This window comes from Elaeis guineensis, chromosome 9, assembly GCF_000442705.2.
Source record: "Elaeis guineensis isolate ETL-2024a chromosome 9, EG11, whole genome shotgun sequence".
NCBI lineage: Eukaryota > Viridiplantae > Streptophyta > Magnoliopsida > Arecales > Arecaceae > Elaeis > Elaeis guineensis.
The window spans coordinates 75442863-75458752 of NC_026001.2; the positions used below are offsets into that span (position 1 = coordinate 75442863).

At 43.1% G+C, this 15890-nt stretch overlaps 1 protein-coding gene across 1 annotated transcript; it reads right to left on the minus strand.

The window, feature by feature from the left end:
- Window positions 1-12184: 12184 nt before the first annotated feature.
- LOC105034922 (adenosylhomocysteinase) lies at window positions 12185-15418 on the minus strand. Its single transcript, XM_010910256.4, has 3 exons — window positions 14594-15418; window positions 13191-13727; window positions 12185-12684 (listed from the first exon to the last, which is right to left on the minus strand). Exons 1-3 carry the CDS (start codon window positions 15302-15304, stop codon window positions 12475-12477), a joined length of 1458 nt encoding a protein of 485 aa, XP_010908558.3. The 5' UTR covers window positions 15305-15418; the 3' UTR covers window positions 12185-12474.
- Between the last annotated feature and the right edge of the window lie 472 nt (window positions 15419-15890).

Here is a 15890-nt window from a genome sequence, read left to right on the forward strand (position 1 = left end):
AGGTCATCCTCCCCCAGGCTGGGAGCCCGACGGACAGAATCCCTCAAAGAGCCCCAAGGGGGCAGGCCCAGTTTCAGGGTCGGGCAGTGGATGAAGAGGTATTTCCCCTTCCAATTGTGGATTGAAGAAGGAGCGCCTTTCAGCAACCCCTTCTTACCGAACTGGGGGGAGAAGTACCACCAATCTTTCGCCGAAGGATGGCGCTTGAAGGTATAAAAATGCCTAAACAAGGAGAGAGACGGCTGGACCTCGACTACGTGGCAGAGGGAGAGAAATCCTATCAAAAACCTAAAAGAGTTCGGGGCCACGGAAGCCAAGGAGATGTCTAAGAAACGGAAGAGGGCGGCAACAAAAGAAGGAAGCGGAAGCCGGAGTCCAGCACGGAACACTTCCTGGTACAAACAGAAGCGACCAGGTGGAGGATTACTGGCCCGGTCAGAAGGGCCTGGCAGTTCCAAGTCATACTCCGGAGGAACTCCATACTGAACCCTTATCAGAAGGAGTTCCTCCGAGGTCAAGGAACACGGAATGGTGCCCTGTGCGAAAACCGGGCGGGGCCCGGCCCCAAATGCAGGTTCATCTGCAGAAACGGAAACTTGAGGGTTTGAGGCGGAAGAGCTCTCAGAACTGCAGGGAGCAGAAGAGCCAGAGGACATTTTGAGTAGTTTCGAAGGGGGGATCTAAAGGACCCTAAGAAGACGGACCGAAAGGGGAACGAGAGACCACAGACTAACTCGGAGGGATGCAAGAAAAATAATGACAGAAATGAAATCCCTAGGTGATGAGAAGAAGGTTGGCACTAACCTATATCACTCTGAGAGACCTGAGGGACGGGAGACGCCTACGGCTCGAGAAGATGCTCACTGAAGCAGGGCTCTCGAGGAGAAGACAGATGCTGGTGAGAACTCAGGAACGGAGTAGGATGCCTAAAGGTGGGAAGACGGGTTTAAATAGACCCTGGGATCCGGCGCCATAATGATCGCGAATCCCCCAGGCCAGTCCGCATCCGACACGTGTCCCACTCCCCTCTGGCAGGCGGCTAAAAGCGGCTGACGGTTGGCAACATTATAATTGCACAGTACCTAGACCAGTGTACCTGTGGGAATTTTGAAGCGTCCCCTCGTACCGCTCCAATTCGAAAAGACTCCGGCACGCCACATTTAATGCCGAAATATCTGGAGGCGGCAGTGCGCAGGATTCGAAGGGGCGGCTTCGGCTGTGCCCATCTCTCTCTCTATACTTCCTTCGTTTGAAATTCAAACTCGGAAGTAGGGGGACTGGTGTTGGATATAAAATATCCACAGCCGAAGTCCTCAGTAGGATCGACTACATGACAACTCCGCCCGGACTCCTACGGGAGCCGGACTCCGCCGACAACGTCAACCGCAAGCGGACTACACCCGGACTCCTACGGGAGCCGGGCTTCGTCCTCAACTCCAACAGCTGCAAGCAGCCTTCGTCCGGACTCCTACGGGAGCCGGACTCCGCCGACAACGTCAACCGCAAGCAGACTCCGCCCGGACTCCTACGGGAGCCGGACTCCACCCTCAACTCCAATCGTTGGTAAGGCCCCGTCCGGACTCCTATGGGAGCCGGACCTCTCCTTTGACTTTCATTGCAGGGAGACTACACCCAGACTCCTACGGGAGTCGGGCTTCGTCCTCAACTCCAACAGCTGCAAGCAACCTTCGTCCGGACTCCTACGGGAGCCGGACTCCGCCGACAACGTCAACCGCAAGCGGACTCCGCCTGGACTCCTACGGGAGCCGGGCTCCATCCGCAACTCCAATCGATGGTAAGCCCCCGTCCGGACTCCTACGGGAGCCGGATCTTTCCTTTGACTTTAATTGCAGGAAAACTCCGCCCGGACTCCTACGGGAGCCGGGCTTAGTCCTCAACCCCGACAGCTGCAAGCAGCCTTCATCCGGACTCCTACGGGAGCCGGACTCCGCCGACAACATCAACCGCAAGCGGACTCCGTCCGGACTCCTACGGGAGCCGGACTCCGTCCTCAACTCCGACGTCTATAGACAGACCGTGTCCGGACTCCGTCCGGACTCCTACGGGGGCCGGACTCCGCCAACAACTACAACCTCAGGTGGACTCCGCCCGAACTCCTACGGGAGCCGAGCTCCGTCCACAACGTCAGCTGCTGGTAAGCCATGTCCGGACTCCTACGGGAGCCGGACTCTGTATCTGATTTAGATTGCAGGGGATTCACCCGGACTCCCACGGGAGCCGGAATCCACCGACAATTTCCACCCATCGCAAGGAAGACTCCGCCTGGACCCCTACGAGAGCCGGGCTCCGTCCACAACGTCAGCTGCTGGTAAGCCTTGTCCGGACTCCTACGGGAGCCGACTCTATATCTGATTTTGATTGCAGGGGATTCACCCGGACTCCCACGGGAGCCGGGCTCCACCCACGACCCCAATCGCAAGGAGGACTCCGCCCAGACCCCTACGAGGGCCGGACTCCGACCGCTGTCGAGCTTCAACCAGTAGATCTGCACTCCCAGGCCACAATCACGGCCATGACCCTGCTCCACTTCCTGCGGCGGACTCTGCACAGCTCCATCACTCCCTGATAGGCCGCAGTAACGGTTGCAACACTGCTCCACTCCCTACGACGGATCCCACGCCCACGCGGCTCCATTACTACCTGACAGGCCATGATAAACGGCCGCGATCCTGCTCCACCTCCTGCAACGGATATCGCACGATTCTCTCATCCGCTGGCAAGATGCGACAGCATCCGCGCCCCACTTCCCGCGGCAGATTCCACGTGGCACGCCCCAGTGATGGCCACGGGTCTACTCCACTACTCTTCGCAGTAGATTCCTCCTGACTATGGGCGGCCCACTACTAGGCGGTTACAAACGTCGCCATCAATCCGTTACCTCCTCTGCCTATAAAAAGGGGGACCCAGATACGTTATTCTATAAGCTCACTTCTTATCTCAAAACTCTGCTAAATTCTCTATTCGAGCACTCCATTCTTGTTGAGACAGAGAACTGACTTGAGCGTCGGAAGGTCTTGCCGGAGCAACCCCACCTCCAGTTTAGACTTCCTTTGCAGGTCCCGGCGGCGATTGCGGCTTCCCCAACTCCAGCTTCTCCGGTGCAAGCAGATTTTTGCACCAACAGCTTTCATCAAATCTCCTACTGACCTACAGACCCTGCATCGAATTACAAATATGATAAGAGCTTTCGGTATCCAATACCCAGACAGTAGTATCGCAAATGAAAAAGTTACAAGGTGTTATCATATAAGTACCTTGCTTCTTCTTCGGCCTGTTCGGGTCCAGGGAAGCAATGTATAGAGGACAGTTTCTCTTCCAGTGCCCCTGCTTCTTGCAAAAGAAGCACTCCGCCTGGCTCTGGTCGGGCTTGCGCTTCTTGGTCTGACCCTGTGCAGATGTCCCAGCATGCAGCTGCACCTTCTTATTCTTCTTCTTCTTGTTCTTCTTCTTCCCTTTCTTAAAGGGTCGACGACCAGAAGAAGACCCTCCCACAACATTCGCCGACTCCTTATGGAGCTGGTGATCCTTCTCAAAGTTCTACAGCAACCCCAAAAACCGTGGTAGTTCACTGCAGGCTTTGTCATCCAAAAATGAGTAAGGAAGGGGAGGAAGGACTTGGGCAATGAATTAAGGATTGCATCCTTACCGAGCTGCTCGTGCAGGGGAAAGCCCAGTTTAGTTAGGCGCTCAATCATTTCGATCATGTACAGTACATGACAGTGACTGAGGCTCCATCCCTCATCCGAGCATTGAAAATGGCACAACTAGTTTTGTGCCTTTCAACATCGTCAGGCGTGCTAAAGGAGTCGTTCAACATTTGAAGCATCTCCTGTGGCTGGGCGTTCTCGAATCTGCGGCTGAATTCATCATTCATTGCCGCCAGCATAATGCACCGTACGGTGGTGTGGTCGTTGAGCCACTTCTGATAAGTATCTCGGACCGTCCCTCTAATGTTCGGGGCTGGCTCCTCAGGTGCCGGATCCGTTACTACATAAAGGATCCGCTCATGCTCAAGGACGATTTTTAATTTTCGATACCAGCTATCAAAATTAGGTCCCATGAGCTTGTCATTATCTAATAATGATCTGAGGGACAGGGTAGTGGCCATAGCTGCATAAAGGAAAATCAGACCTCTATTAGTACATAAATTATAAAAACTAAAGACTTGGACTTTAGTCTAAAATTTCTCTCAATATTTTTACGAACTGGTAGCCTCAACCTCCAATTCGAAGAATTACTTTAATTTCTTAGTGGGTATTAGAATCCACACAGACTACACATGAGCCCAACTTTGTTGGTCAACCTATGTGCATCTATGGGTAGGTTCATAACCAGTTGTTTCTTTAAACAACTTCTAGTAATTAATTTTGCCCCAGAACCTAATCAATAGGCTTTGGCCTCCACTGAAAAAATCTGGTTAGGTCCAACCATTAACATGATTTGATTTGGTGAATCGGACCAATAAATGATCAAGCCCGACTTTGGTCGGCCAACCTAACCACCATCAAAAGACTCAAACCAAATTATCATACTATGAATGATAATTCTATTAGTCAATAAGCACCAGACCTTTGGGCCTCCAATGATTATTAAGCTAATGGACTCATTATCACTCACTTAATGGGAGGCTATGACTTAGTTATCAACATAACTTAATCATTTTTTAGGAACCTAATAATTTTGAGGATTTTATTAAAGGATAGATGAGAAGAAAATATCCAGTCAATTTCAATCCTCCCACTGACTTCACCAAGTCAGATTAAAAAAGGATTTAATTAAAGCTGGCATTAGGAGCACCTAAATCAGTCAAACTGATTTACCTAATGACATGGGTGAGCCCTTATCACCAAGTGATCTAATCAAAACCTAATTCACTAGGTTGGCCAGATAAGTGAGATCAGTGGTGGGGATAAGCCATTAACTCGTCAGAGATCGAATCACTGCGAGTAGCTTCCGCTTAAAAATCACTAGTCAAAATACCAAACTTACCTTAGACACCAACTAGTTCATTAGTTTTAATTTGATCAACTTATTAAATTGGGTTCCACCGCATAGCCATGAATTAAGTCCATCTTGGTCTAGTTAAAGACATGGATCCATTCAACTACAACTATTGGAGTTGAGTCTAAAGTATCCTTGACCTAATCTAATTCAACTTTTGATTAGATTTGACCAATTACTCTAATTTAGTCCATTTCTTTAAGCTAACCTTAGGTCTAACCTAATTATGGACCTAATCCATCTAACCCATTGACCCACAAGTTTATGCAATTATCTTAGGTCTTAATTCACAATTCTAGACCTACTAGACAACACTTAATTCTTTTAATTAAGTATTTGGACTGATGGATCAGGGTTTAGCATTTCGAAAATAATTTTTAAATTTGAAAGGTTTTATTTTCTGTTCACCAAATATGTTGACTCATTTCACAAATAGATCAGCATATTTCATAAATAGCAATCCTATTGCTAATTACATAATAGAAAATAACTCAATCAAAATGAATCATGAATATTCCTTTAGATCTAATCTAACACATTCATGATAAATTTTATAATTGAAACTTTATAATTAATTCCTTTCGCTGCTTCATCTGCATGGAATATAATTGCAGCGGCACCCCTAACGCCATAGGAGACCCCATCGAATGGGAGGAGAGGACCTTTAAACCCTACTTTTCTCCTATGACCGGACGGCCATGGCAACCAACCCAATTCGATTACTTGCTACTTCGATCAAGTATATCTAAATATACCAATTTTAAAATTTAAATTTTAAATTTCAAATTTCAAATTTCAAATTTTAAATTTTGAATTTCAAATATCAAACAAATTTCAAATTTCAAATTTTGAATTTCAAATTTGAAATTTCACCCAAATTTTAAATTTCAAATTTCAAATTTTAAATTTTAAATTTTAAATTTTGAATTTCAAATTTCAAATTTTAAAATTCAAATTTTGAATTTTGAATTTCAAATTTTTTTTTTGAATTTTGAATTTCGAACAACTTTCAAAATTCAAATTTCAAATTTTGAATTTTAAATTTTAAATTTAAACTTTTAGATTATAAGTTAATCTACGCATGCAAATATATATATCATATCTAAGAACTGGCTCTGATACCATTTGTGGAGAAAATTCAGTGCAGGGGTAAAATGATAATTTTAAAATTTTTTCAAAATTATGATTTTACAGTGAAAAAATATTAATTAATTTAATTAATTAACATAAATTTATCCTACACTAGAATCTAAATATGATATATAGCATGCATTCATTTAAATTTGAAATTCAAATTCGAACAGTAAATACTTTACTATAATGTGTTCAGAACACAATACCTTTGTGCGGATAGAAGATCGCCGCAATCTGATCACCGTCAGAAGAGTCTCATCATTGCAATGCAGCCACACAGTGTGTCTGGCCTCTGCTGATCGTCCATACGAAGCTCCCGATCTGATCGACTCCTCACGAGTGCTAGCTCGTTATAGAGCCCTTTTGACGGCGGATGCTGATCGAACTCCTTCGATCGATGTCTATCGATTCTTCAAATACTCCAGATCATCAACAGACATGCTTGAGAGAATGTTAAAGATCTCTCTGAGATTTTGTGGGCTCACGACACTCGTAGCTCACTTTCTCACTTCCCGAACCCCAGGCTAAAACTCTAGGGAACTCACCGAAAATCTTGCACCCACTTTTCTTTCTTTTCTTTCTTTTTCTCTTGGAAGGATATGAACTTTCTTCTCACGCACAAGACTTCTCACGCCCAAGAATTTTTCTCCAAAAAAACTTCTTCTTGCACGCCCCACTTTTCTCCTCCTTTTATAACAACGTCAAACGTCTTATCCAAAAGAAAGGATAAAGATGAGTAATTGCACATTTGAATTCAAATCAAATTTTGAATTCAAATGGACACCAACTCATCCCTTATCCACTAAAGGCATGAGGTATGGCTTAAATTGTGTATGGAGAGATTTCATGAGAAATCTTTTCTCATGTAATAAATAGGACGTAAAAAAAGGGATAAGGTGCAAAGATTGATTGCCCATTCAAATTCAAACTTTATTTTGAATTTGAATGGCCAACCAATCATCCTTATCCATCCATTTGGCACATTAAAGTGGGGCATGGAGAGGGCTTGGTGTGAGAAAAAAAATTCATGAGAAGTTCCTTCTCATGAATCCAAATGGGTGCAATGGAAGTGAGGTGGCACATGGAGATTGAGTCAAGGTGGTTTAATTATTTAAACCAACCTAATTGAACCAAATAAGTTAGGTCCAATTAGACTAATTTAAATCCAACTTAATTAGGCTTAATTAGGCTCAATAAAATCCTAATCAAATCAGAAATTGACTAAGCCCAACCCCTGATCAAATCAGGGACCAAACCATCTCGACGATTAGGTCAACTCTTAACTTAATCGGGTCAAACCCAACTGAATCCAATTCAATTGGACTTGATCCAAAAATAATTACTCAATCAAATTGAGTTAATTAGCGATCAAATTACTAATTAAACCTCTCATAAATATTGAGTCCAAATTCGATGGGTAATTGGGCATCAGAATTCATCGATATATAACCCTGATCGAAGAGTCCCAAACCAGTGGGACTCTTGACCCCGGTACCTAAAATGTGTGGGACTCGTGATCAAAAAATTCTAATTCTCGATCACAGAGTCCCAGACACGTAAGACTCATAGTCCACGAGCATTAGGACTCTTCATCAGCCATCAGATCAGATAGGAACCTCTAATGTGTGTGACCCCGCAGGTTCGAACCTAAGCCGGTAACACAGGAACCAATTCCTGTACTAATCGAAGTGACCATCTAGCAATGGTACCCGATGATCGGATAGATCGAATGGTCGCAATCGCAATACTCAGAACCTATGTGAATATGGTTACTGTATAATTCATCCTTTTGACCTCTGTGTTTAGGATGACTCAGGGTTAAACTGTCAACCCTGATCAGATCATCCGAATCGTGCTCAACTCAAACAGTCCTGTGACTCCTCACAAGGACTATCCTGGTCAAGATTTTGCTAAATTAAAACATGACTATACACAGCTCCTAAACTGGAGTGGTCAATCCCATCTTGACACACGCACCGACAAGTCAAGTACTTGACTACACCCAGCAGCCTTCCGTCACTGAATTAAAAATTCAGGTAGTCCAGTGCCTAAGTGCACAAAATAAGAGAGAGTGGGCGTGGGATAAGAGGGAGTGGGCGTGGGGGCTAAGGTGGTGCAAAGTGAAATCCTAGTCTTACTGGGATTCAATCTATGACTTGTTCAAATTTGGTTTCTTAAACCAAATCAAACCAAAATCAAATCAACCTAATTAAAATATGTCTTAACCCAATTAAGAGCCTAGTTTAATCAGATTAAATTAGATTTAAATCTGATTTAATTTTTTAATCAAATTAGAAATTAGGTTGATCCAAGTCCTATTTGAACTAGGACTACTTTTTTCTTGCACTTGGCTTATCCAATAAACCAACTGAACTTGATCCAATCAAGTTCAAACTAAATCTAACTAAACTATATTTAATTAAGCTTAATTTCAGTCCTTTGGCTTAATCAAATTAAGCCAATTCACAATCAAATTGCTAATCGATCCTCCTGCAATACTTGCACTAGGTTAAATGTCAATCATATTGATCGTTTAACCCTAGAATGATTCTTAATCGTTGATCAACCATCCGATCGGATCGTGAACTCTGATGTATGTGACCTCATAGGTTCGAACCTAAGTCTGTAGCATAGAAATAAATTTTTGTACCAATCGAAGTTACCATCTAGCAATGGTACCCGACGGTCGGATAGGTCGAATGTGTAAAACAACATCCTTAGAATCCATACGGATATAGTTTCCATATAATTCATTCTCTTGACCAAAATGCTCATAGGACACCTCAGAGTTCAACTATCAACTCTGATCAGGTTGTCCATATTGTATTTTAAAATATTAAATCCATCTGATGGATTATCCTGATCAAGATTTTGCTAAATTAAAATACAGCGACTCATTCTTCTCCAACTCTTGGAGTGGTCAATCCCATCTCGATCACACTCTGACTTCGCAAGTATTTGACTGTATCCAAAAGTCTTTCCTCACTGAATTAAAAATTCACTTAGTCCAATACCAAAGCACAGTGAGTTGCTTGCAAGTCACTGAGGCGATCTCAGATCTAGGGACACTTATACCTATATCCCATCAGAGACATTCTCGACAGCAGAATGCTTTAGAGTTGATCACATTCAATGACGATATACTCTTACATCTTATCTGTATGTCATACCAGTGTCTCCACACTTCTTGGTTAAGAGGACAACCAACCCATATGGCCTACAGCGATCTATGCTCAATAGAAGCTGTCGTCCTTATTAACAGCCCATCATTTGGTCGTAAACAGTTTTAAGGACTAATCGATAAATCCTCTCTTTATCGAACCTAAATAGTCCTAAGGACTTCATCATAATAATGGAGTTCATTAGAAGATGAAAACTTATGATAAAAATACCAAAAATATATTTTATTTATTAACAAATCAATTATAATATTTGGTTGCTCAACCATCAAAAAGCTGACGATTGGCATTTGGAATATATTTTCCAATATATCCATGGTCTGAATTGGTTCAATCAAAATAACTTCATTAGTATAAATGGCTCAATAGCAATCAAGGATGACTAAAATCTAACAGTCCAACAATGGCCAAGGTGGACGTCACCGCATTACCTGACAATCATGGATTAGACCTCTTCCTCAGGGTCAATCAAGATCATTGAGTCTTTTCAAAGATCTAAAAATGCTTGGAGAAAGAATCAATCTAGAGAGAAGAACTTTTAGATAAAGAAAGTAGAGAGAAAAAGTGAAGAGAGAAATTAGAGAGAAAAAAGAGGATAGAGGGAAGATGAGAGAGAACTTTCACCTCTTTCTTCTTTTTTTTTCTTTTTTTCTTTTCTTCTTTTCTTTTTCTTCTCTTTTTTTTTCTCTTTTCTTGTTCCCTCACATTTGAGTGAAATAGGGGACTTACATTCTCCATTCTTTCCTCGGAATAGAGGCCACGATTGATATAGCTATGGCCGGTAGAGGTCAAGGCCTCAGCAGCACAGTCAAGGATCCCCAATGCGATGGTTAGCAGTGATGCACAATGTAAAAATAGGAAAAATAAGGTTTGGCTTTTCAAGAAGAAATTCAGCAATAGATCGATCGAGATCAAGCTCTAAAGGCTGAGGAAAGAGAAAAAAAAAGGTAAATCAATAGATTCATGCCTCTTACTTGACTTGCCAGTGGTGCTAAGGCTATGATTCCGATAGACATGATAATGGATTTACACGTAGAAGAAGAGAAGAGGATGGCTTTACCGAATGTGGTTCAACGACCGACAATGGTGGGGTTCAGAGTTGAGAGGCTCTTTAAATAAAGCAAAAAGAGGAGCCAAGTCCTCATCAACATCGACTCCCTCCTCTTTTGGGCAACCTACTTGGGTTGTTTTTGGTGGCTGGGCCAATCAAGTGGATCAGGCCCAAGTCACTCTCGACTCCATTAGGTTGGGATATTATAATTTAAAAGATAAAAAAAGGAGGGAGAGGAAATGGAATGAAAAGCCTTCCCAATCATGTCAAGGAATATAACCATTCTAATTCCTATTCCGGGATTTGGACTCTAGTCACAAACCACAAATGTTGGAGAATATGACCATTCCATCCTCATTCCAGTCCATTTCAATTTTGATTCACCAAACTGCCCTTAGATAGCACCAATGCCTTCGGTGTACAAAGAATATCTATTTTGAGATCTCTTTTTTTTCTTTTTTAACTGATGCTGCGACTAACAAATATTGAAGGCCCCTTTTTTTTTTTTTTTTTCCCTTTTTGGGGGCGGCTTGATTAGTAGGATCTTGGACGCTCTTGGGCAGTCCATAGGAAATGGGCTATCAGCATTGCGACACCCAAATGAGCCTACAAATTGTCCTATATAGCAATAAATCTTCATAAGCAATTCTTTATACACCACGCACCGTGCAGAAAATCGCACACCATCCGCGGTGATTCATTCACGTGCGGGGCCGGGGTGATCAGGGAGAGGAGGAGAGAATTTTTTTTGTTTGTCGGCTTAGTGTGGAAGTGAATCATTGTGCGGTGTGGTTTTCAGCAGTACACACAAAATTTTGCAATCTTTTTTGCCAAAAATTCTGAAAATCTCACAAACAATTTGAGAAACAAAGTAATTTCTCATATATGTTTGTTTGTTCTAGTTTAGTTTTCTTTTTGGATTTTTTAAAACAAACTTCCCCCCAATACTTAGTATAGTTGAACTCTTTCATTTTTTTTCTCTCTCTTGTTTTTTTTTTTTTTTTTTTTTTTTTTTGCTATGAGCAGTGATGGATTCTAGTCTTTGATTGAAGAGAGAAATTTTGCTGATTTCTTACCTAAATTAGGGCAGTCCAATCTCAGTTTTCGCCCATTGGTGATGCTTCTACCACGATTTAGTGCCAAGGATGGACAATACTGAGCCAAATTTGCTTGCGGACTGGCGCAACCCATCCATGCACTACCCGACACCGCCCACCATGTAAAATCCTGGTACGAGGCTTGCGAACATGCACATTTTATTTTACTGTGCAAATGGTTAAAGGTTTGGAAAACCTGCGAGACTTCGGCTTTCAATCCGCATGGTCTTTAAGATGCATTATCCTCGTTGAATTGCCATAAGAATGCGCACCTCCCACATGCTTTGGTCTAACAGAATTAAAGCCTACATAATGATGTAAGTTGAATGGACCAACGCATACCTATTGAACTTAGTCTACCACGAGCAAACAAAGGCTCCTGAACCGCATTTGGGTAAATAGAATTTGATAAAATTACAAAAATATCGCTTCAAATTTGGGCCATCATCTCAAAAATTTAAAATATGTCAATTAGATCCCAAAATTTTAAATTTATTATAAAATTTAGGGATCTAAAAGAGATCACGACAGATGAGGAGCTTTATGTCTCTCTTGTTTTTCTTTTTTTAAATCCAATAAACAAAAACAGAGCACTTCTGAGGATTGTCAAACGGGGGCACTGTGTACAGCCATTCATGATACAGCGATAATGGATAGAAATAAGAAACAATAATAGAGCCAACGAATATGAGAGGGTAAAATAAAACCGAAGATGCTAAGTGACGGCGCGTTGCCTTCCAAATTGTGATCAAGAAAGAGCCAAAGATAGAAACATATCTGGCCATTACACCACCTCTGGCAACCTCATTATTCTTACCAAAACATGACTTCCTCATTCCTCATCTTTGAATTCAAATGCAACCAAATTAATATTTTAACTCATAATACCAGAAACGAAACTGGAGATAGCATCACCCAAATCATCTCGAGTTGCGGTGGTTGTTTTTTAGGCAGCTGCTGTTGCTGCTGCTTGTCATTAGTCCCATCCTTTCTAGTACCTGTAGTGAGGAGGCTTGTAGGGGCCCTCAATAGGAACACTGATGTACTCGGCCTGGGCCGGTGTGAGCTTGGTTAGCTTGGCTCCCAGCTTGCCCAGATGAAGGGCTGCCACCTTCTCATCCAGATGCTTGGGCAGCACATACACCTTCTTCTCATACTTGCCACTTGCCCTCTCCTTCCACAGTTCCAGCTGAGCAATCACCTGCACACAATTTTTTTTTTTTTTTGGCAGTCAAAATACAAACTCTACCTATATGCCGATGATTAATAATTCAAGCTAGAATCATCTAATGTAAGATACAATGCATTATAACAAGAACTTAGTGGTTAAAATTCTAATGCCAACAAGAGGTTCCTAGTGTCCTGAAAAAATTAATCATAATAACAACTTTATATGAGAAACAACAATGATCATTACACAAACTGCAGCAAAAACCTAGTACTTCTTTCAAATTTCTTTTGAAAAATCCATCGTCTTACTAAAACATTATCCAGATAGGATCTTCATGCAACAAAAGATGTGATCTTCACAATCTATTACACTTAAACATTACTTAAAGTTTTAAGAGAGCCAATTCACTAGACTGCAAGTCCTCTTATAATGTAGAAAGTCCATAAATCTGAACATGCTACACAAAAGAAAATGCCGATTACACCAGGAAGTCTTGTGAAGTCTAAATTGGGATATCATGTTGATATGGATGTTACCTGGTTGGTGAAGGAGCATGACATGACAAAGCTGGGATGGCCGGTGGCACAACCAAGGTTCATCAGACGCCCCTCAGCAAGCACGATGATGCCGGAGTTGGTGTCAGGGAATACCCAGCGATCAGTCTGGGGCTTGATGGTGATGCGCTTGACGCCCGGGTAGGTCTCCAGCCCATGCATGTCGATCTCATTATCAAAGTGGCCAATGTTGCAGACAATTGCATTGTTCTTCATCTTCCTCATGTGGTTGACCATGATGATATCCTTGTTACCGGTTGTGGTCACAAAGATATCAGCCTCTGAGACCACATCCTCCAGGGTGAGAACAGGGATGCCCTCCATCAGGGCTTGAAGAGCACAGATGGGGTCGATCTCTGTGACAATCACCCGGGCTCCAGCTTGCTTCAAGGCAGCAGCACAGCCCTTGCCGACGTCTCCATACCCACAGACCACGGCAACCTTGCCGGCAATCATCACATCAGTGGCCCTCATCAGGCCATCAGGAAGAGAGTGGCGGCAACCATAGAGATTGTCGAACTGTTTTTCGTGCATTCACAAAAGGATCAATAGACAAAACAGAAATACATCAATAATCAGAGATCTAGAAATGTAGATAGAATATTGAAAAAATCTAAAAAACCTGAGTTTAAAATCCGATAACTACGCATCTAGATCTATAAATAGAGTCTAATGACACGGATCAAATTGGCATTTCAAGGAAAGAGAATGGTGACATTCTCCATTTACCAGCTAAAATTTATCTGGTACGATATAAAGTTTCAATTTTTGCCGCCTGAAAGTCCATATAAAATTCAACAACTAAACCGTGAATACTCTGTTAGCTACTAAAATATTACAATTCTGCAATCTAACAACAGAATGCCGCAAGCTAAAGACTATTGGTTTAAAAAAAAAAAAAAAAAACTAAGTATATATTAGACACCAGATTGATCCGTTCAAGATATAAAACACCGACTTTAATAACTAAATGTAAATTATTGAAATGAAATGTAAAAAAGATCTATTCTTTTCAGGAAAAGCCCAAGTTTTGTATATAGAATCCTATATTATTAGATCCGGATCTCTCAAGAATCTGCTAACGAAATTAACGAAAGAACTGTGATTACAGTGTTCCAAGTTAGTAGTACAGCAATTACAATCTGATCTATCACCAGTAACCAGATCTAAACGATTAATTTGAAAAGAGAAAAGCAATTGCTGGCTTACAGATATAAACCGATGGAAGTAAAAGTAAACCATACGTCTGGGACTCGATCAGATAACCCGATCGGTGGAGAAAATAACATCAGATCTGGGACTCGAGCACAGAGGAACGAAGGAGATACTAGATCCGGATGGATCTGATCTACATCGGTAAAAGAAGTTGCTGTTTGTTTTCTCACCTTGCTCTTGGTGACGGAGTCATTGACGTTGATGGCCGGGAAGAGGAGGGTACCGCTGGCCTGCATCTGGTAGAGCCTCTTGACGCCGGTGGTGGTCTCCTCGGAGACGCCGACGAGCCTCTCCTTCATCCTGCGGTACTTTTTGGGATCCACCTTGATGCTGTCCCTGATGAGCCCCAGCACGATCTGGAACTCGGCGTTGTCGGTGGAGGCCGGGTCGGGCACCTTTCCCGTCTTCTCATACTCCTCCTCGGCCTTGACGCCCTCGTGGATGAGGAGGGTGGCGTCGCCGCCGTCGTCGACGATGAGGTCGGGGCCGCCAGCAGGGCCCCAGTCGAGGCAGCGCTCGGTGCACCACCAGTACTCCTGGAGGGTCTCGCCCTTCCAGGCGAAGACGGCAGCGGAGTCGCGGGCGATGGCGGCGGCGGCGTGGTCCTGGGTGGAGAAGATGTTGCAGGAGCACCAGCGGACCTCGGCGCCGAGGGCGGTGAGGGTCTCGATGAGGACGGCGGTCTGGATGGTCATGTGGAGGGAGCCGGAGATGCGTGCGCCCTTGAAGGGCTGGGAGGGGCCGAACTCGGCACGGCAGGCCATGAGACCGGGCATTTCGACCTCAGCGAGCTCGATCTCCAGGCGGCCGAAGTCGGCCTGGGAAAGGTCCTTCACCTTGTACTCGCGCCCGGAGGAGGTCTTCTCTACGAGGAGAGCCATGGCGATGGACGAATTCTTCTCTCTGTAGATCGAGCAAGGGAGAAGAGAAAGGGAGAGATTTGGGATCGGGGGAGAGGGAGAAGCGGCGAACGGCGTGGGAAATGGGAATGGGAGGGGTTATTTATCGAGAGGGATGGTGGGGATGGACGGAGGGATGGGAAGTTGGGTTGGATCCATGGTTGTTGAGTTAAATGGGATTTAGGTTTTCCATTCAAAAAAAAAAAAAGGTTGGTAAATGGTAATATTTATTTTAACTCTCCCAGGGGTGGGGATTGGTATACTTTATGCGCCTCTTAGGACTTAACAAGCCATGACCACACTCTGATGACATAATTTGCTTGGAAGGGACAACTCCGATGCATGTGAGAAAAAGCATGGCTGCGACAGAGCGGATGTAGAGATGGCAGTCGAATAGTTTTTTTTTATATATTTAATTTATTTTAAATTTTAATAAAATCTATTTAATATATTTTAATAAATTTAAGATAAATTTAAAATTTAAAATTAAATTTCATTCAAATTTAAAATAAATTTAAAATTTATCCTTCCAATACCTATTATGGAATCCATTTTTATATAAACATAA

Coding starts and splice junctions, on each gene's coding strand:
- LOC105034922 (XM_010910256.4), bottom strand. CDS start 15,304: ATGGCTCTCCTCGTAGAGAAGACCTCCTCCGGGCGCGAGTACAAGGTG. Junction 13,728..14,593: donor ACTCCGTCACCAAGAGCAAG/GTGAGAAAACAA, acceptor CACGAAAAACAG/TTCGACAATCTCTATGGTTG. Junction 12,685..13,190: donor CATGCTCCTTCACCAACCAG/GTAACATCCATA, acceptor AATTGTGTGCAG/GTGATTGCTCAGCTGGAACT.